Source organism: Ranitomeya variabilis, chromosome 3, assembly GCF_051348905.1.
Source record: "Ranitomeya variabilis isolate aRanVar5 chromosome 3, aRanVar5.hap1, whole genome shotgun sequence".
Classification (NCBI taxonomy): Eukaryota; Metazoa; Chordata; class Amphibia; order Anura; family Dendrobatidae; genus Ranitomeya; species Ranitomeya variabilis.
Window position 1 is genome coordinate 164,378,180 of NC_135234.1, and position 22,594 is coordinate 164,400,773.

The following is a 22,594-nucleotide window of genomic DNA, read 5'->3' on the forward strand; positions in this document are numbered from 1 at the left end:
AGTGGCGTCATTGGCTCGAGGGTGCTAAGCATCGTGTGGTGGTCTTGACTGATCACAAAAATCTGATGTATCTCGAGTCTGCTAAACGCCTGAATCCTAGACAGGCCCGCTGGTCATTGTTTTTCTCCCGTTTTGACTTTGTGGTCTCGTATTTACCAGGGTCTAAGAATGTGAAGGCCGACGCTCTGTCTAGGAGCTTTGTGCCTGATGCTCCTGGAGTCGCTGAACCTGTGGGTATTCTTAAGGAAGGAGTTATCGTGTCTGCTATTTCTCCAGATCTGCGACGTGTGTTGCAGAGATTTCAGGCTGGTAGGCCTGACTCTTGTCCACCTGACAGATTGTTTGTGCCTGCTAGATGGACCAGCAGAGTCATTTCCGAGGTTCATTCCTCGGTGTTGGCAGGGCACCCGGGAATTTTTGGCACCAGAGATCTGGTGGCCAGGTCCTTTTGGTGGCCTTCCTTGTCAAGGGATGTGCGGTCATTTGTACAGTCCTGTGGTACTTGTGCTCGAGCTAAGCCTTGCTGCTCTCGTGCCAGCGGGTTGCTCTTGCCCTTGCCTGTCCCGAAGAGACCTTGGACACACATCTCTATGGATTTCATTTCTGATCTTCCGGTGTCTCAGGGCATGTCTGTCATCTGGGTGATATGTGATCGTTTCTCCAAGATGGTCCATTTGGTTCCTTTGCCTAAGCTGCCCTCTTCTTCTGATCTGATTCCTGTGTTCTTCCAGAACGTGGTTCGTTTGCACGGCATTCCTGAGAATATTGTGTCGGACAGAGGATCCCAGTTTGTTTCCAGGTTCTGGCGATCCTTTTGTGGTAGGATGGGCATTGAGTTGTCGTTTTCATCCGCTTTCCATCCCCAGACTAACGGACAAACGGAGCAAACTAATCAGACTCTGGAGGCTTATTTGAGGTGTTTTGTCTCTTCTGATCAGGATGATTGGGTGACCTTCTTGCCGTTGGCTGAATTTGCCCTTAATAATCGGGCTAGTTCCGCCACCTTGGTTTCGCCATTTTTCTGCAACTCTGGTTTCCATCCTCGTTTTTCCTCGGGACATGTGGAGCCTTCTGACTGTCCTGGGGTGGATTCCGTGGTGGATAGGTTGCAGCGGATCTGGGGGCATGTGGTCGACAACTTGAAGTTGTCACAGGAGAAGGCTCAGCGTTTTGCCAACCGCCGCCGCGGTGTGGGTCCCCGACTTCGCGTTGGGGATTTGGTATGGCTGTCTTCTCGATTTGTTCCTATGAAGGTCTCCTCTCCCAAATTTAAGCCTCGCTTCATTGGTCCTTACAAGATATTGGAAATCATTAATCCTGTATCCTTTCGCCTGGATCTTCCGGTGTCGTTTGCCATCCACAACATATTTCATAGGTCCTTGTTGCGGCGGTACGTTGTGCCTGTGGTTCCTTCTGCTGAGCCTCCTGCTCCGGTGTTGGTTGAGGGCGAGTTGGAGTACGTGGTGGAGAAGATCTTAGATTCTCGTCTCTCCAGGCGGAGGCTTCAGTACCTGGTCAAGTGGAAGGGCTATGGTCAGGAGGATAATTCCTGGGTGGTCGCCTCTGATGTGCATGCGGCCGATTTAGTTCATGCCTTTCACGCCGCTCATCCTGATCGCCCTGGTGGTCTTGGTGAGGGTTCGGTGACCCCTCACTAAGGGGGGGGTACTGTTGTGAATTTACCTTTTGGCTCCCTCTAGTGGCTACTAGTGATTTTACTCTGGGTATGTCATTCATCCCTTGTATGCTCACCTGGGTCGTTAGGTCAGGGGTGTTGCTATATAAGCTCCCTGGACCTTCAGTTCTATGCCTGGCAACGTTGATATCAGAGCTAATCTGTAGTGCTCTGGTCTTCTGATCCTGGTTCCTGCTTGATTAAGCTAAGTCTACTTTCTTGCTTTTTGCTATTTGTTTTTGTTTGTATTTTTGTCCAGCTTGTATATAATCTGTTTCCTGACCTTGCTGGAAGCTCTAGGGTGGCTGGTGTTCTCCCCCCGGGCCGTTAGACGGTTCGGGGGTTCTTGAATCTCCAGCGTGGATTTTGATAGGGTTTTTGTTGACCATATAAGTTATCTTACTACATTCTGCTATTAGTAAAGTGGGCCTCTCTTTGCTAAAATCTAGTTCATCTCTGTGTTTGTCATTTCCTCTTACCTCACCGTTATTATTTGTGGGGGGCTACTATCCTACTTTTGGGGTCTATTCTCTGGAGGCAAGAGAGGTCTTTGTTTTCCTCTTCTAGGGGTAGTTAGTCCTCCGGCTGGCGCGAGACATCTAGCGACCAACGTAGGCATGTTCCCCGGCTACTGCTAGTGTTGGCGTTAGGAGTAGATATATGGTCAACCCAGTTACCACTGCCCTATGAGCTGGATTTTTGTACGTCGCAGACTTATTTGTTTCTCTGAGACCCTCGCCATTGGGGTCATAACAGGTGCCCAAGGAAGGATTAGAAGCGAGATAGATTGTGCTGAGTGAGAAACGAGATCAAAGCAACAAGGAGAATACCAGTAGGAGTCGTGCTGTGAGACGGAGGCAACATTCTACTGAGGCGCACAACCGGCGGCCGGAACGCCGAGGAAGTATTCATACATCTAGCTTCAAGCAATACTTCAAACCAACGGCAGGACAGTCAGTCATAGGCAGGCTGTCTCACCTAAATCACCTACGAAGACATAGGGGGCAACTTGTGGAGAGGGGCGACTCTAGGGTCCCGGAAGAGCTCAGAGCCTACCCATCATACGGGTGCCGTCCTAACCGTAACATCAGGGAGGGACGGAAGATTAGCAGAACATCATCTAATCGAGTTGTGAGGGAACTTAAGAAACAGACACAACAGTTGTGGGGACTTTCCGTAAGCACAGCAGGGAAGGACCACAACACATAGCGCTAGCAGGAAGGCACAGATTTCCACCTGCAAAGAGAACTCTGGAGGTGCCATTGGACCGGCCGGACTTGCGCAGCCTGGTTAACCGTATTCCGGATTGAGGACCCAGAGATCTTCAGTAAAGAGGTAAAGAGACTGCAACCTGGTGTCCTCATTATTTACTGCACCGCACCACCACCACTATCCACATCTATTACTGTACGCCCCTCAGCAGGGTCACGGACCGGGTCTAGCCACCGTGACAACCCCAGAGCAGAGACTCAGAGGCCCGGCACCGGGTACCCCTCGGCCCTGCGGCAGTGGGGGCGCTACAACTTGGCGTCACAAACAGGATCTACTTAAGCCTGAAGAATCAGGTCATGTGTGCCTTGGAACTGTGATTTATTGTGCTTGGACTGTGCTTTATTGAGAGGATTGTGTATTGCTGTTTGCCGCCAGAAGTTCCCACCAAAAATCGCCGCCATTGCTACACCAAAGAAGAAGGAGGGCGTGCCATGGGAGGAGACTACCAAAGTGGCGCCAGAAGCGGCGACCGCCCCCTGCGACTCTTGCTGCAAAGCAAGGACCTACCTCAAAGCAGAGGACCACCCCTTGATTTGCAACGGCGGGAAGTGGGTGACGGAGAAGCTCGGCCCCGGAGAAATGGCGGAGTCAGGTGCATGCACTGCCACCGACTATCAGACAGCGATGATGAACAGCAAGTGCCTGAACGAGGAGGGAGCAATCCCGGCTTGCCCTCATCCACCAGAGGCGGACCCACGTCCACTGCAGCGGAGGTACCTGAATTCCTTGGAACCGGCAACAGAGCTGAGCCTACCCATCCCGACCTCGAAGCCAGCGGAGGAGGAACCATGGAGGGCGGAGCCGCATCCGGAGACCGCATTGGAGGAGCCGCGGTCCGGGCTGCAGCCGACTCCAGTGTCCTCGTTAGTGGACCGGATCGACATCGGTGGAATCACATCAGGCGCAGGTATGGAAGACGCCCCTGCTCCCCCGCTCGATCCCGCTCTCGCGACCGACCCTCACCCCAGTAAAAGCCACCTCCTCTCGGCAGAGCTAGTGGTGTTACCCCCCGACGCAATGGGGAAGCTGGTACCACCGCTGCCGACCAGGATGGGAGAACCCATAGACTTGGGCCCAGACGGGGTGATTCTCCAGTGGGACACTCCCCGGATTGGACCAGATGGAGCTCGGGAGGAAGGTTTCACCCTTGCTGTGCTTACCTGGGAACAATACAAACAATGTTTGATCCTACATTGGAGAAGACAAAAAGAGGCAGAATTAACTGACCCACCGAGAGTACAACGACCACCTCGTGCGCGTGGTAGGAAAGACGTGGTAAAGCGGGGAACTGTGTTGGTCTTCCACCCGAAGAGGGGATGGGGCTCCATACAGGAACCGGGGCTACCAACTGACGTCTTCGTTACTAGTCACAACGTGAAAACCCCCTGCTGCAGCCGAGATGGTGACCCGTTGCAAAAGGGGGATCAGGTGACCTACACCCGTCATCGGAATGCGCAAGGATGGTACGCTCAGAACGTTCACCGATGTGAACCTGAGGGGGCATCATCTGTTACTTCAACTGGGATTGAACCAGACGTGACAGACCTTACTACTATTGCCGCCGTACGTCTTATTGCAGCAACTGAGCTGGCGGCTAGAGTCCGCCTTCAAATCCAGACATCAGGTGGTCTGACTGCACCCGAGGGACCAACTATTGACACTGACACCGCATAAGTCGTGGACCAGGGGCCGGGGCCTGCGCGGTCAGGAGGTGTCCACTTTCGGCTGATGTCGTGCACCCTACTATGAGGATAAACCTCGATACCATGAGAATGTAAATAGTTACTGTTCTACTGTTTTGCTGCTAAACCCGTTTAGGGTTAATTCTTAAAGGGATCCCTTTGTTGACCCGGGATCCCTACTGCTTTTTGGTTATTTTCTATTTTCTTCTTCGTTATCAAGAACTGCCGCAATCATGAACAGTGCATGATACAAACTGCTTGTAAATAGTTTGCACCCTCTTAAAGGTGTTCCCTACTGGTTTTATACAAAAGACGGACTCTTTGCGAAGATACGATTCTTGGAACTTGTATTGGAGTCCTAGCTGCATACGGATTTGCAGCTTGAGAAGTTGCACTACCTCATAGAGACTTGGTCCCCTCTTAAAGGGGATGTTCACTTGTTGCACTTAAAGAATGGTATTGCTTTAAGACAGATAGATAGCAATAATGTCTTGACAAAAAGAAAGTGATGATGATGCTTACATGTAAAAGTTATATGTATCCAACTAGTTGATTGTAAGAAATGATTGGTAACGTTGATAGAAAAATGAGGACAGAGAGTGAACCCGTACGGGGTTAGTCAGTGAGTCCTCTTAGGAGCCATGTAAGGATGGCTCAGTGATTTCAAACCGAAAGTAAATGTTATGTTCTATACTGTGTATAGTAGTTGAAAAGGCAGTAGGCCCGGGCTGAAAGGGGCGGTCCTGTAAAGAAAGGAGAGGCAGTAGGCCTGGAGCAGTTAGGACAGGCGGTCCTGCAGATTTAATGAAGGAAAATGAAAGAGAAAGAGTTCAGAATAATTCTTTAGTGGGTTTAGTCTGTACGCCCTTGAAGAAGAAGTCAGTTTCATAATGTTTTATAAGTAACGTCTTTAGTGGATAGGAAGTGTATGTCCTTAAGGACAATGTTAACTTATTATTCAAAAGTTTGCACTGAGTAGAATACCCGGTTGGGTAACAGGAGTTGTTTACAGCCTGTAATTTATAATGTTTAACCATGTTTGTAACATTCAAGTGTCCTCACCTCCCATAAAGGGAAGCTCTGTTCAAGCTTACTTATTGTTATTGCATTTTCAAAATTGTATGTCTTTTTGCTAACCTGTATTGTTGTTTTCTTACCAGTCCAGGAGTACTGGATTTAACCGGGGGGGAGTGCAGCGCCCCAGAGTCCTGGTCGTTGCAGTACTGTGGCTCCGCCACTAAGGGGAGCTATGGTACGTCTGATGGCACTGAAGGAGTTCATCTGACCAGGTATCACAGACACCAATACATTTCACAGTCGGGCCTCCAGGGGGAGCTAAGGGTTCTATTCATTAGGCCACTCCTCACATACTGGTAAAACTGGGGGTCAGGCAGGAAGTTAGAGAGAAAGCTGACTGGGTTGGAACCAGGCAACACCTTGTGGCAGAGGGTGTTGTGGGGGAAGATTCGGTAGGGCCCCTGTCGGGGGTGGGATCCTGACAGAGGCCTGGCAACTTGAGAGAACGTCACGGGACCGTGCCTGCTCAGCATAGCGGCGGTGCCCAAGGAAGGATTAGAAGCGAGATAGATTGTGCTGAGTGAGAAACGAGATCAAAGCAACAAGGAGAATACCAGTAGGAGTCGTGCTGTGAGACGGAGGCAACATTCTACTGAGGCGCACAAACGGCGGCCGGAACGCCGAGGAAGTATTCATACATCTAGCTTCAAGCAATACTTCAAACCAACGGCAGGACAGTCAGTCATAGGCGGGCTGTCTCACCTAAATCACCTACGAAGACATAGGGGGCAACTTGTGGAGAGGGGCGACTCTAGGGTCCCGGAAGAGCTCCGAGCCTACCCGTCATACGGGTGCCGTCCTAACCGTAACATCAGGGAGGGACGGAAGATTAGCAGAACATCATCTAATCGAGTTGTGAGGGAACTTAAGAAACAGACACAACAGTTGTGGGGACTTTCCGTAAGCACAGCAGGGAAGGACCACAACACATAGCGCTAGCAGGAAGGCACAGATTTCCACCTGCAAAGAGAACTCTGGAGGTGCCATTGGACCGGCCAGACTTGCGCAGCCTGGTTAACCGTATTCCAGGTTGAGGACCCAGAGATCTTCAGTAAAGAGGTAAAGAGACTGCAACCTGGTGTCCTCGTTATTTACTGCACCGCACCACCACCACTATCCACATCTATTACTGTACGCCCCTCAGCAGGGTCACGGACCGGGTCTAGCCACCGTGACAACCCCAGAGCAGAGACTCAGAGGCCCGGCACCGGGTACCCCTCGGCCCTGCGGCAGTGGGGGCGCTGCACTATCATTAAGCACATTGGGGATATCATTGGTCAGCAATTGCAAGGGCAGCTGCCATTAGTAAATCTTGATGATCCTGTGCCCGCTACTAAAAAGAAATGAATATTCATTGCACTTGCAGTGAAAATTCATTTCTCTTATAGCTCGCACACAGTGTCAGCAGCAGTCGCCGGCTTCCAGCAGCTGCCAGGTTATCGCGGGTGCCTGCTCATTAAAGTAATGAATATTCACCTCTCTCCACTCCCATAGGCATGGAGAGAGGCGAATATTCATTCCGTTAATGAGTGGGGACACATGATGCTCGGCCGCAGGAGCTGCTGATACTTTAACGAGATGCTGTGAGGGCATGCGGGGAAGGTAAGTAGGATTTTTTTATGCTTTTCTCATGGGGCCATACATACAAGGATGGGGATGAGGAACCATGCAGACAAGGATGGGAATAAGGAGCCATGTAGGGAAGGATGGGAATAAGGAGCCATGCATACAAGGATGGGAATAAGGAGCCATGCATACAAGGATGGGAATAAGGAGCCATGCGGACAAGGATGGGAATAAGGAGCCATGCAGACAAGGATGGGAATAAGGAGCCATACAGACAAGGAAGGGAATAAGGAGCCATACAGACAAGGATGGGAATAAGGAGCCATGTGTAAGGGGGTGCCACGCCTCTACCCCCTTAAAGATGTATATTTGTCATGCTGCAATGTATATATATTCCATTTTGTCTATTGTAGTGGTGATAGGGCAAGTGTAGAACCTGTTATCGGACACTAGATGGGGCTCGACAGTATACATAGTTATGTAGGAGGGGCTGTCTTTATTAAGTGCAAGAGCCTACCTGTTTGTAGTGAGTGAGGGCCTAGTGCCCGTGCTAGGCAGACAGCTCCTCAACATTCAAGCCTCATACCCAGCTATTCAGTGTCCGGATGGACAGGAAGTACAGCGGAGGCAACAGCGGTACCACAGTTCGGAACAGGAGTTGGAAAAGTGGTCCATGACCAGTACAGGGACACAAGTCGCTCACCATGTGTCAGATCATTGCTTGGGCTGATGGCCTTCATACCGGGCGAAGAAGACGAGGGAATACTCAAGTGTAGTGAGCTCGCACAGAGAGGACGCTGCATTATTGCAAGAGGTGTTATGTCCCCATAATGTACTGCAGGACATAGGAGAAAGCGTAGGGAGAGTGGAGAACGTGAACTGCTTGGAACCTAATGCTGATGGTGTAACTGACTGGAATGTGCTGCAACAAGCAAACAGTAAAGTTCATCGTTTTAAGTTGGAAAAAGACTCTGTCTCTTATTGTTCAATGGAAACAGCGGAACTTCAGCCAGCCCGATGGACCCAGATGGTACAGAGGGTGAAGCGAAAGGTATGCTGCAGAAGGGACATTGTGTGCATGTAACTGGATGTCAGGGCACGTGTAAACAGTTGTCCTCAGCCTCGACTTCGGCCCTGGCCCGGCCTTTTACACTTGGCATAGTGCGGCAGGATCCTGCAACTGTGCAGCGTGGGAATGTCGTGGAAGATGTTATTGATGCGACTAGAAAGAATGAAGATGAAAAAATTGTGAATGTTACTGAAATACTGGATGTGACTGATATTATGGACATGTCTAAAACCCTAAATGTGACTGATGTGATCATGGAAAAGATGGCAGCTATAAAGATGGCGGAGTTTGGCGCTAACAAGGAGAATGACAGCTGTGACTTCACTCTTCGTGGGCGTGATTCCCTTAAGATTGTGCAAAAATCTGTCCCACCATGTCCCTTGCCTCGCCCGTGGTGGGTGCGTCGCAGGAGGAGAGGGCCTCACCCTCTGGCACATGCTACTAGGAAATGGGTAGAGAGGCCGGAACGGGTGGGGCCCACAAGAAAACCCTGGGTGCAGCTGCGCGGTGTCATTACGAGACACGGCAGTGGCAGCAATGCATCAATCCTGCGCTCGTCACTGCGGGGGCGTAGGCCACATAGAATGGAAATGGCGGCATGAGGAAGAGAGGGCCTGATCCAGACAACAGAGAGACGACGCTGGGGAAACATCCCCGTTACCTGCATAAAAGAGCTGCCGGTGGCTGACGGAGACAGAATGCCATCCCCGGGAGCCCAATCCACGTCGTGCAGAGCCAGAACATCAGTGGGAAAAGGAGCCTCAACATCTTCCAGAGCGGGGGCCTGGCCTTTAGGAGTCAGGACAGCGGCGGGCCAGCACGCCTCTACCCCATTAAAGATGTACATTTGTCATGCTGCTATGTATATATATTCCATTTTGTCTTCTGTAGTTGTGATAGGGCAAGTGTAGAACCTGTTATCGGAAACTAGAAGGGGCTCCACAGTATACAAAGTTATGTATGAGGGGCTCTCTGTGTTAAGTGCAAGAGCTTTGATGTTTGTAGTGAGTAAGGGCCTAGTGCCCATGCTGGGCAGACGGCTCCGCAATGTTCAAGCCTTATACCAAGCCATTCAGTGTCCGGATAGACAGGAAGTACAGCTGAGTCTCTAGTGGTACCACAGTTTGGAACAGGAGTTTGAGAAGTGGTCATTGATCAGAACAGGGACACAGGTCACTCACCTTGTGGCAGATCATTGCTTGGGCTGATGCCCTTCGTACCCAGCTTATACTTGAGTCAATACGTTTTCCCAGTTTTTCGAGGCAAAATTAGGTGCCTCGGCTTATATTCGGGACAGCTTATACACGAATATATATGGTAAGTTCTATGTTTTTTCTGAAAAGCTAGACTGTTCACAGAACAATGTCCCTGGCTGCAATTATGCAGTTAAACTCTGATTCATGTTTTCCGTAACTTAGGCAGCATAAATCATGTGACAGGTTCCCTTTAATATGTCTTTCTGTCAAGTGATCTCCATAATTCCATGACTTCTTCTTGGTGTTGCAATTTCAATGTTATATGTTAATGTTTAAATTTTATTATACTTTCACAATTTTATTTACCATATTTATCACAATGATACAAATACAGTAGATATGTATTAAAAAAAAATAAATAAATATATATATATATATATATATATATATATATATATATATATAATTAACTGTAGCTGATGAAGCAAAAGAATTGTAAGGAAATATATCTTTGCCACCAGATGGGGCTATGAGTGTTTGCATATGATTGCAATTTGTTCCTGACATCCAGCAAAGCCCTCTGGTTTTTATTTTATTTTGATCACTTTTTTTCCTTCAGCACTTGTCTGGTCTTTTATTGCTTTGATCTACTTCCCACATTCTTTCTCATACTTAGTTGCCTCCTTGTCATATTCACCCATTTTAGATTTTCTCTTTGCTAAGCCTTAAAAAAGCTTTTCATCATTTGCATGAATTACCAGAAAGGTGCTGTGCTGTGAAGAAAACAATACTAATACAGGAAATATGTTTATGTAAGGCCACCTATTCCAGAGTAAAAAATAGATATTTTAAAATTCAAATTCTACCAAAAAATTATAGTTTTTAAAAACTTTTCACTATAAGAAGCCATAGAAATGGAATACTAATATAACTCATAGAATATTATATTGTAATTCATTGATGGTTAAAGTCATAATAGTAAGTGAAAACTAGTACTAGTGAAGAGCGGTATTATCCGAGCATCAAGTATTTTCGGCATGCTCCTGCATGTCTCGCAGCTGTTTGACAGCCGCAACACATGCAGGGATTGCCTAACCAACAGGCAATCCCTGCATGTGTTGCAGCAGTCAAACAGCTGCGAGACATGCAGCTTCGGAGATTCAAGCATTTTTTTTTTGCACAGCGAAAATACTTGATTAGGACACGAGTGTGCTCAGATAATATCTTATCCGAGCACATTAACTACAATTACTTTGCACAGTGTTAAATATTAACCTTACCTTGACATAATGAAGGAGTTGCTGCTCTTCATTTACTTTATATGTCTCCACTCCAAGTTCTTTGGCGACTCTTATGATTCTGTTCTGAGTGGGTCCGATATAAGCACCACCTAGATCCACATATTTTGTTTTGCTGTTCTGATAGGAAAACAAGTAAAATGATAATTCATAGATGGGACCTTTATAAAATCTGTTCTAATACAAAAGAGCTCGAACTAGGATATAAATAAGAGGGGCGTTCATTAAAGATTTCCCCTGAACCACTTCTATTTATCACAGGACGTTGAAACTGCACATGTGCAATGATATGTCTCTCTATGTTGTGTTCTAATTTGCAACTCAGAAGTGATAACGATCTTGATTTTACAGGCGCTGAAGTGGTGTGATGTTTGAAAATGAACCAGTGGAATACACAGCAGTCATCAAGTTCCTTTACCTGAAAGGACACACAACAAAGGAGACCTATTCAAGAACTGGCATCGTCAATTCAAATGTGGTTGGACTTTGGTGTAAACAGCTCCAATTCGAGGGTGAACCCACTCTACTATTGATGAACACACCATCCAACAAGTGGAGGTGGCCATTTTGCAAAATCGCCGCATAACCATTCGCCACCTAGCCCAAAATGTCAAGATTAGTGTAGGGTCCATGGAAATAATCATCCAAGACCATCATCACATGCATAAGGTATTTGCTTGCTGGGTTCCCCGGCTGCTCACACCTTTCTAGAAGCAGGAACAAGTCGAATGCTCTCAGGCTCTATTAACGATGTGCCATGGAAACCCAGAGGATTTTTTCAACAGACTGATAACACAGGATGAAAGCTGGGTCCATCACTATGATCCTGAGACTAAAGTCCAGTTGATGCAATGGAAGCATCATGACTCTGTAACACCCAGGTAACCGGTTGCTACAGTGATTTTGCCTTCCTTTCGAGGAGGGTGATGTCACACCTGGAAGCAAGGAAGATCCCTTTGACAGGTAGTACACCTTCATGCCACACATTTTGATTCCAGGCCAGAAGGGGGAGCTCAGAACCCAGTTTCATGGGAGCTTCCCCATATATAAATTCTGGATTGGAGGAGGAGTTAGGCAGTTGGTCCAGGGAGACCAGAGGAGTGAGAGCTGTGTTGTGAGAGAGACTCTGTAAAAAGGTTTGAGTCACCTACCATGCAGGTACTGTCCCAGGACATGAGAGAGAGGACCTTGACAGAAGCCACAGGCACCAAGGAACTCGCTTAAAAGCGCAAGACAGAAGGCTTATGAATCTCACCTGGGAAAGGGATCTGTAATTGCTTCCAGGCCGGCCGGACCTCACCAACACCTGTTGCTGGTACCCTGGACTGAGGCTGTCTACTATCAGTAAACCAGGTAAAGAGACTGCAACCCTGTGTCATCCATTTATTTCCAGCATCACACCATCCTTGCCAAACACATCGGGAGCCCTGGGAACCCAGCTTCACCTGTGGGAAGCCAAACCATCACTGCTGCCATAACACCACCCCAGAGGACCCCTTTAAACAGCATCGGCCACCCCTGACCGAGTACCACAGGTGGCTTCACAAACTTTTATTTCACAAACCCCTTTAAAGACTGTCCCTTTTACTTGGGCGCCCAGGGCCACGGACCGAGTCACCGCCGCCGAGACACATCCCTTTAAATACTGGACCCGGTACCGAGTACCCCACCGCCCTGGAAAGCATTCCAAGTGACCCCATCCAAAGAAGGCACGTGCCAACACTCAGCAGGCAAGGTCGTGCTCACAGTGTTTTGGGACCAGCACGGGGTAGTATTGATAGATTTCCTAGCAAAGGGTCAGGGCCGCCATCAGGGCATGACAGGCATCACTGCTGTATGGGGCCCGGAGATGAGGAGCAAAAAGGGGGGCCCGCCGCCCGAGCACGCTGACAACCCGGTCCGCGCTCTGCTCGGGCCCCCTCTGACATTTTATTCATGCTGCTGCAGCTGCTGCGCTGCCATTGAGCCGATTAACTACCTGTGGGCTGGCGTCTCCGCGTCTGGCGTGTGTAAATGCAGGCTAAATGAGCGCTGTAGCTTTAAGGGGCCCGGTGCATCATGGGCGTGTGACGTCACACGCTGCCCTGCTCCACTTCCTCATTCCGGAACAGAGCAGCGTGCGGTGTGCCACGTGCCTGCTGCGGACGGCGGTGGAGCAGACGGCGGAGCAGAAGAGGCAGGCCGGCGGCAGCAGGGGACCACCGCACGATGAGAGGACCGAGGACGTGCAGGATGCTGGAGCTGCTCTGCAGACCGGACCAGACGAGTGGAGCCGGCGGCGGGCGAGCAGGGTTAGTACCGTCCGTCCGGACTCCGGATGCAAACAGGGCCCGGGGGTGAGGGCCTGGGGGTGAGGGCCCGGGGGTGGGGGCCCGGGGGGGGGGGGTTATTTGCTGCCTGCCTGCACGGGGGTCTGATTCAATGCACGGGCCCTGTTTGAATCAGACCCCCCATGCAGGCAGGCAGCAAATAAACCCCCCCGGGCCCCCACCCCCGGGCCCTGTTTGAATCAGACCCCCCGTGCAGGCAGGCAGCAAATAAACCCCCCCGGGCCCCCACCCCCGAGCCCTGTTTGAATCAGACCCCCCATGCAGGCAGGCAGCAAATAAACCCCCCCGGGCCCCCACCCCCGGGCCCTGTTTGAATCAGACCCCCCGTGCAGGCAGGCAGCAAATAAACCCCCCCGGGCCCCCACCCCCGAGCCCTGTTTGAATCAGACCCCCCATGCAGGCAGGCAGCAAATAAACCCCCCCCCGGGCCCCCACCCCCGGGCCCTGTTTGAATCAGACCCCCCGTGCAGGCAGGCAGCAAATAAACCCCCCCGGGCCCCCACCCCCGGGCCCTGTTTGAATCAGACCCCCCGTGCAGGCAGGCAGCAAATAAACACCCCCGGGCCCTCACCCTCGGGCCCTCACCCCTGGGCCCTGTTTGAATCCGACCCGTGGTGCAGGCTGAGGCAGGCAGCAAATAAACCCCCCCCACCCCCGGGCCCTGTTTGGGGGGGCTTATTTGCTGCCTGCCTGCACGGGGGGGTCGGATTCAAACAGGGCCCGGGGGTGGGGAGGTTTGTTTGCTGCCTGCCTGCACGGATTCAAACAGGGCCCCGGGGGGGGGGGGGGGTTGGTTTGCTGCCTGCATGGATTCAATGAGGAGGGGGGGTTTGTTTGCTGCACATTCCAACAAGGCACAGGTGGAGGTGGTACACATATAAAGTATCCTTGCGTCCGTATCCTTGTGTCCCTGCTGGACACGGGGGCAGAGATGCTGGACACGGGGGCAGAGATGCTGGACACGGGGGCAGAGATGCTGGACACGGGGGCAGAGATGCTGGACACGGGGGCTATGAATGATGCTGGACACGGGGGCTATGAATGATGCTGGACACGGGGGCTATGAATGATGCTGGACACGGGGGCTATGAATGATGCTGGACACGGGGGCTATGAATGATGCTGGACACGGGGGCTATGAATGATGCTGGACACGGGGGCTATGAATGATGCTGGACACGGGGGCTATGAATGATGCTGGACACGGGGGCTATGAATGATGCTGGACACGGGGGCTATGAATGATGCTGGACACGGGGGCTATGAATGATGCTGGACACGGGGGCTATGAATGATGCTGGACACGGGGGCTATGAATGGAGATATGGGGTATGATGAAAGACATGGGGGCATAACTGGAGACAGATCGTGCAGGATCATGGGGCAGGATGGATATGATGGAGACAGATGGGGCAGGATGGGGAGATCATATGGTGCAGAAAGGATACTCATGAGGGCAGGATGGGAGAACATATGGCTGACGCCAGGAATGAGACACACGGGGCCAGGATGGCGAATATTATTACCATAGGGACTAATTAAGGGATATTATTACTGCAGTGATGTATTTATTTTTTGAGGACACTGTTTTAAATGAGGGGGCGGTCCTGTTACTGTGTAGAGTGACACTATGTCGCCTCTTTTTCTTTATGCGGTGTAATGTAGAAGTTGGGAAAAATTAAGTAATGTGTTCTACAAGCGGAGCTCGAGATAACTCTGTTATTTCCTGCAGAGACGAGTCCTGGCTGGAAGACATGATGGCGGTCTGTGCTGGATGAAAGATGAAGGACTTCACCAAGAGACGTCACTGGTAAGTCAGTGTTACCTGTACACTGACACTATACACTGTATACTATATACAGAGCTCCTGTGTATAATTTCACTAGTGATCACTGTATTATCTGTACACAGACACTGCATACTAAGTACAGCTCTCCTGTGTATAATGGCACTTAGGCCGGGGTCACACTGGTGCGAGATACGGCCGAGTCTCGCTGGTTAAAAGCAAGCTGTGGCACCTGCACTCCGGAGCGGAGCGTGCAGCTGCATAGCAATACATGGAGCTGCACGCTCCGCTCCGGAGTGCCGGTGCCACAGCTTGCTTTTAACCAGCGAGACTCGGCCGTATCTCGCACCAGTGTGTCTCCGGCCTTATGGTGATAGTGTGGTGCTTTTTTTTTATTACTGATCAGAATTGTAGTATTCAGTCACTATGTGGTGGTAATATGTGGTCTGGACATGGTGTTGCGGTATTTGTCCCTTGTATGTGATATTATTCGATCACTGTGGTGGTAATATGCGGTCTGGTCATGGTGTAGCGGTATTTGTTCTTTGTATGTGATATTATTCGATCACTGTGGTGGTAATATGTCATCTGGTCATGGTGTAGCGGTATTTGTTCTTTGTATGTGATATTATTCGATCACTGTGGTGGTAATATGTCATCTGGTCATGGTGTAGCGGTATTTGTTCTTTGTATGTGATATTATTCGATCACTGTGGTGGTAATATGCGGTCTGGTCATGGTGTAGCGGTATTTGTTCTTTGTATGTGACATTATTCGATCACTGTGGTTGTAATATGTCATCTGGTCATGGTGTAGCGGTATTTGTTTTTTATGTGATATTATTGGTCATTTTAAAAATTGAAAAATAAATAAAAATATACCTAAATTGTTTTGCATATTTTAACAAATATTTAATAGGTTACAGCAGAGTAGGGCCTCACCAAAAGAGTCTACCGTGTTATGGTGGCGGCTTACAAAATCTTTTGGCCAAAACAAAAGCTGCCGGCTATATGTGTGATCTGGTGATGGGAACTGTTAGGGTACTGTCACACAGTGCCATTTTGATCGCTACGACGGCACGATCCGTGACGTCGCAGCGATCGTATGATTATCGCTCCAGCGTCGTAGACTGCGGTCACACGTTGCAATCACGGCGCTGGAGCGATGCCGAAGTCCCCGGGTAACCAGGGTAAACATCGGGTTACTAAGCGCAGGGCCGCGCTTAGTAACCCGATGTTTAGCCTGGTTACCAGCGTAAACGTAAAAAAAACAAACAGTACATACTCACATTCCGGTGTCTGTCCCCCGGCGTTCTGCTTCTCTGCACTGTGTAAGCACAGCGGCCGGAAAGCAGAGCGGTGACGTCAGACGTCACCGCTGTGCTCGCTTTCTGGCTGGCCGGCGCTCACAGTGCAGAGAAGCTGAGACGCCGGAGGACAGACACCGGAATGTGAGTATGTACTGTTTGTTTTTTTTACGTTTACGCTGGTAACCAGGGTAAACATCAGGTTACTAAGCGCGGCCCTGCGCTTAGTTACCCGATGTTTACCCTGGTTACAAGCGAACACATCGCTGGATCGCTGTCACACACAACGATCCAGCGATGTCAGTGGGAGATCAAGCGACGAAAGAAAGTTCCAAACGATCTGCTACGACGTACGATTCTCAGCAGGGTCCCTGATCGCTGCTGCGTGTCAGACACTGCGATATCGTAACGATATCGCTAGAACGTCACGAATCGTACCGTCGTAGCGATCAAAATTGCACTGTGTGACAGTACCCTTAGGGTATGTGTCCACGTTAAGTAAACGCTGCGTGTTTGACGGTGCGTGGGGCCACAGCGTCAAACACGCAGCGTCCAGATGTTCCAGCATAGTGAAGGGGATTTTATGAAATCCCGTCTCCACTATGCGTGGTAACACGCACCCGGCGGCCCTGCGACTCCGGACATACGGCGCTTCTTTTAAGATCGCTGCGCCGCCGCAAGCTATAACACAGGGCCCTATGTGTGGGGTGCGATGATCCCGGATGTGTGCAATGAACACATCCGGCATCATCGCGTCACAGTAGGGGGCGGGGCTTAGCGCCGAGCGGGTTTGCCGCTCCGACGCAGCAACCGCCGGCCATCCTGAAGGTGGACACGTACCCTCAATGTGTGATTGGTGAGAAGTGGAGTTTTTCCAAGAGAGAGCGGTGGGACTGTGGACAGTTCGAGGGGTGGAGCGTGGAGGCGGGGCTGGGGTGGAGCCTGGGTGGAGTCTCAAGGGGGCCCCGAAAATGTTGCCAGTATGGGGCCCCGAAATTTCTAGTGGCAGCCCTGCAAAGGGTACCATGATCACTGGGGCATACTATGCTTTACTGCTGCAGAAATTGCAGGAGGCTATTGCGGGAGGCCATCAAAACCAAGAGACGTGGCATTCTTTCAAAAGGTGTCCAGCTTCTGCAAGACAATGCATCAGTTCAAAACTCAAAAGAAATCTAAAATGCAGCTCAACGAGGTAGTGAAAGAACCTTTTCTTTATTCACTAGAAAATGTGCTCAATAGAGGATAAAAACATCAGCGTAAGCAGTGACTAAAATGAGATACAGTATCTGTCATCCACATGGGAATGTCTTTCCTATTCTTATGCATATCCATGCAAGGCGATGTCAAGTGTCCATTATGTTGTCAGCAGGAAGCGAGAACCGATGGGGGTTTTCCAACCAGTCAGTGATAATCAGACAGCACAATCAAGCACGTGGATGGTATCAGTGGGCTATTCATTATTTTTTCACTGACCCATTCATTTGAACTGGCAAACTCTTTTGACAAAATGGACCAGAACCAGTAGTTCATTTTTTACATGGACCATTTGTCAGCAAAAAAGAAAAATTGACTGTGAACAGCCACAAAGAAACATAATGTGTCAGTTTGTTGCCACTGAAAAACAATGACTGCACACGAAGGGCAATTACTGAAATGTGAACGAGACCTTATTATTAGAAATGAAGAAACCAATCTCTGGGGAATCAACTTTGAGTCGGATTAGCTGAAATTATCTTCATGAATTCAAGAATTTTGTAATTCCATTCATGAGGATTGGAAAAAAAAATGCCAGTGTAATTTCACACACTGCTGAAGCATCAGTGAGCAAGGTAACGACGTTTTGCGCTGCCATGGTCGCAGCATCAATTTATGCTTGTACATTGTAGAAATAGGAGGTCATGCCACATTGGAATAAAAAAAGACCTAATTTGATTGTGGTTACCGCTGCAGTGATGAACTACATTGAAATGTGAGTTTTAGTCTCAGTCTGTGAATAATAATCCAAAGATTCAAATGACAAATAGGGAGGTGCTAGACCTACATAGTCAGAACCATTGTGAATTGATTGATCTATGAAATACTGCAGTAAGGCTAGGTTCACACTAGCCAGTAGAGTAGCTACTGGGGGGGGCAGAGGGGGCCATCGCCCCGGGCCCTGTCACATGAAGGGGCCCACTGGGAGCCAGGGCAGGGCCACCTCTGTGAAGAGGCAGAACACCGCATAGGAGCAGAGCAGTATAATGTCTGCTCCTATCTGACGGAGACTCTGCACGCTGCTAGCACAGTGGCCGGCTGCAGTCTCCCTCCTGCAGTGAATGGTGCTGCCCATCTGGCCTGATCATGAAGCTTTTCCCCGACTGCAGTTTTCTTCTCTCTGTGCACGCTGGGATTGGCTCAGGCACGCAGGGTCCTAGTGCCCACACCTTGCATTTCACCTAGACACTTCCTGGTCCTGCCTGCAAACTTTATCAGTAAGTGGGGATGGAACTTATTAGGTTTATTAAATTCAGGTATGTCACTGTGATGTGAATTGTGGGGGAGGGGAGACAGGACACTGGGGTGTGAATGTAAGACCATGGGGGTGTTGTGGGGCTGAAGGTGGGTGAGGTGGGACAGGGCACTGAGGGGGTGGATGTGAGATGATGGGGGTATTGGGGCTGAAGTGGGGGAGGAGGGGCAGGGCACTGGGGGCTGAATATTATAATGTTTTGTTATGATATTCTATGTGATCCATCACATGTAATATTTGCTGTCTGGGGAGGCTGGAGATGAGGGGGTAGGGGGCTATTGATACGTACCACCTGGGTCTTTTATGAGTATTAGTATACGAAGCCCCCATATAGTAACTACGAGCTGCATCACATTTACAGCACCACTCCAGCATTATTTTTAATTTCACTGCTGGAGCGGTGCTGAAAATCCAAGTCCCCTGCCCTCTGTCTGATACTCCTCTTCTGGCATTTTCATCTGTTTTAGTCTCTGCTCGGCTCCGTCTCCTGCAGTTTGTGGCCTGTCCAATGCTCCAGTGTTTCATGGAGCAGCGCAGAGGTCACTAATCAATGTGAGTCTATGGGAGCCTCGTTCTGGCCTCTTTCTCACTCTCAGGCTATGTGCACATGGTGCGGATTGGCCGCTGCAGATTCACAGCAGTTTTCCATGTGGTGTACCATGTAAACCTATAGAAAAACAAATCCACAGTGCCCATGGTGTGGAAAATACCGCGCGGAAACGCTGCATTGTATTTTCCGCAGCATGTCAATTCTTTGTACGGATTCCGCAGTGTTTTACACCTCCTGTATAAGAATCCGCAGGTGTAAAAATGCAGGCGAAATCCTCACAAAAAAACGGAGGAAATCCGCGGTAAATCCACATGTAAGACGCAGCACATTTTACCTGTGGATTTTGCAAAAATGGTGTGGAAAAATCCGCACACGAATCCGCAACGTGTGCACATAGCCTCATAGTCTTACATTGAGCGCTTGTGACATAGCTTCTAACTTCTGGCCAGTCAGATGCTGTGCTCACAAGTTTGAGCCGTGGGACTGCAGCAGTGCCGCAAAATAGTGAATACGCCGATGGATGAGTAAATGAGTGGGGCAGGGAACTTGCGCATAAAACACCACTCCAGCGGTGAAAAAAACCCCTGCTAGAGTGGTGCTTTAATAATTTAATAATAAGCAATTTATTACTATAAAGTTGATAAAGGCTTGGAATAAATGTTTGCAGTCACTTTATGTGACTGCAGACTGCCAAATCATGACGGAGCTGTGGGCCCATCATACTGTGTATAAGGAAGCTGTGGGCCCATCATACTGTGTATAAGGGAGCTGTGGGCCCATCATACTGTGTATAAGGAAGCTGTGGGTCCATCATACTGTGTATAAGGAAGCTGTGGGCCCATCATACTGTGTATAAGGAAGCTGCGGGCCCATCATACTGTGATAAGGGAGCTGTGGGCCCATTATACTGTATAAGGGAGCTGCGGGTTCATCATATTGTGTATAAGGAAGCTGCGGGCCCATCATACTGTGATAAGGGAGCTGTGGGCCCACCATACTGTGTATAAGGGAGCTGCGGGCCCATCATACTGTGTAAAAGGGAGCTGCAGGCCCATCATACTGTGTATAAGGGAGCTGCGGGCTCATCATACTGTGTATAAGGAAGCTGCTGGCCCTTCATACTGTGATAAGGGAGCTGTGGGCCCATCATACTGTATAAGGGAGCTGCGGGCTCATCATACTGTGTATAAGGAAGCTGTGGCCCCATCATACTGTGTAAAGGGGAACGGTGAGGGACATCATACTGTTTGACGGAAGCTGCAGGCCCATCATACTGTTTATAAGGGAGCTGTGTACCCACCATACTGTGTATAGGGAACTGTGAAGGCATATTGTGCATATGGGAGCTGTTGGCCCATTACACTGTATATAGGGGAGCTCTGGGGGGCATTATACTTTCTATAGTGGAGCTCTGTCAGCATTATACTGTGCAAAGGGGAGCAGTGAGAACATCATACGGTGTATCGGGGACTTATAGAATCATCATACTGTGTACAGGGGAGCTGTGGGGGCCTTATACTGTGTATATGGAAGCTTTGAGCTCACCATACTGTGTATATGGAAGCTTTGAGCTCACCATACTGTATATAATGGAGCAGTACATGAGGGAACTTAGGGGACATTATTAAATGTAAAGTGGGCACTTAAGCATTACTGTATTGTTATAGGGGCACTCAGAGTATTGCGACCATCAAAGTTGCATATCGTCACAATATGGCGGTAAAATCAATGTTCGTTTTTGTATATAGATTTATTTTCAATAACAGAGTGGTCATATTCTGAGTTTCCACTATATTCACAATTAGAGTGCGCAACCGTAACTGTAATCAGGGTTAGCTGGTTAGGGGCCCACTCAGATGTTTCGCCCCCCCTAAGTTGAAACCCTAGCTACGCCTCTGACACTAGCGTTTGTGTATGCAGCATAGGGCTGCATACTTCTTATCTTCAGATCTGCATACATCCGCATCCGTCCTGCGTACCTATCTTTAACATTGTGTACGCAGGGACTATGCCGCCAAAGTATTTTTTCATCAAGGGGGTAAATTTAATAAGACTGGAGTTCTTCACACCAGTGTTGATTCCGGGTCCACTAGAGTAAGATTCAATTAATTTATGAAGATGAAAAGGTACATATCTCTTAATTTGGCACAACTTTCAGCTGCCTGTGTGCCAGAAATGTACTCCAAGTCATAGAGTGGATTAAATTTCTGCTATAACTCATGTCGATTTTGTGAAATAAGTTATAGTGAATTTTTTTTAGCAGTATCTGGCCATTCCCTTTTAAGGAAAAGCTCTGACTACTTAATAAATAACAGAGGATCTGGTGTAAAAACACCTCAAGAGACTCAAGATGCAAAATTGTAACACCAATTTTCTGGCAAAAAAATGGCTTTGGAAACTAGCCACATAGTGCTTTACTGTGATGATTTGGGGCTTGTGAGGCTATATGTATACACGTGGTCAAAATTGTTTGTGCCCCTCGTTTAATGACAGAAAAAACCCACAATGGTCTCAGAAATAACTTGAATCTGACAAAAGTAATAATAAATCAAAAATCTATGAAAATGAGCAAACGAAAAACAGACATTGATTTTCAACCATGCTTCCACAGAATTTAAAAAAAATAAAACTCATGAAATATATTTTGTTGCACAACCTTTTGAGGCAATCACTGCAATCAAACAATTTCTGTAACTGTCAATGAAACTTCTGCACCCCTCGACAGGTATTTTGTCCCACTCCTCAAGAGCAAACTGCTTCAGTTGTCTCGTATTTGAAGGTTGCCTTTTCCAGACAGCATGTTTCAGCTCTTTCCAAAGATGCTCAATAGGATTTAGGTCAGGGCTCATAGAAGGCGACTTTAGAATAGTCCAATGTTTTCCTCTTAGCCATTCTTGGGTGTTTTTAGCTGTGTGTTTTGGGTCATTATCCTGTTGCAAGACCCATGACCTGTGACTGAGACCAAGCTTTCTGACACTAGGCAGCACATTTCTCTCTAGAATCCCTTGATAGTCTTGAGATTTCATTGTACCCTGCACAGATTCTAGACACCCTGTGCCAGATGCAGCAAAGCAGGTTCAGGGCCTCCCATCTTCTTACGATGATGTCCTCTTCTTGTATTCACGCTGCGGCTCTGGCGTAGGTGTACTTTGTCTGCCCTGTTGAAGGCAGAGCAAAGTACTGCAGTGCGCAGGTGCCGGGCCTCGCTGACCTTTCCCGGCGCCTGCGCACTGCAGTACTTTACTCTGCCCTCAACAGGGCAGACAAAGTACACCTAC

General features: G+C 49.0%; 1 protein-coding gene across 1 annotated transcript in view; it reads right to left on the minus strand.

Moving 5' to 3' along the window:
- LOC143815527 (amine oxidase [flavin-containing] B-like) overlaps nucleotides 1-22,594 on the minus strand; it is a 173,929-nt gene that overhangs the window by 60,108 nt on the left and 91,227 nt on the right. The window contains exon 3 of the mRNA XM_077294813.1: nucleotides 10,818-10,955. Within this exon, the coding sequence (XP_077150928.1) occupies nucleotides 10,818-10,955 (138 nt within the window). The remainder of the gene's footprint in view (nucleotides 1-10,817; nucleotides 10,956-22,594) is intronic.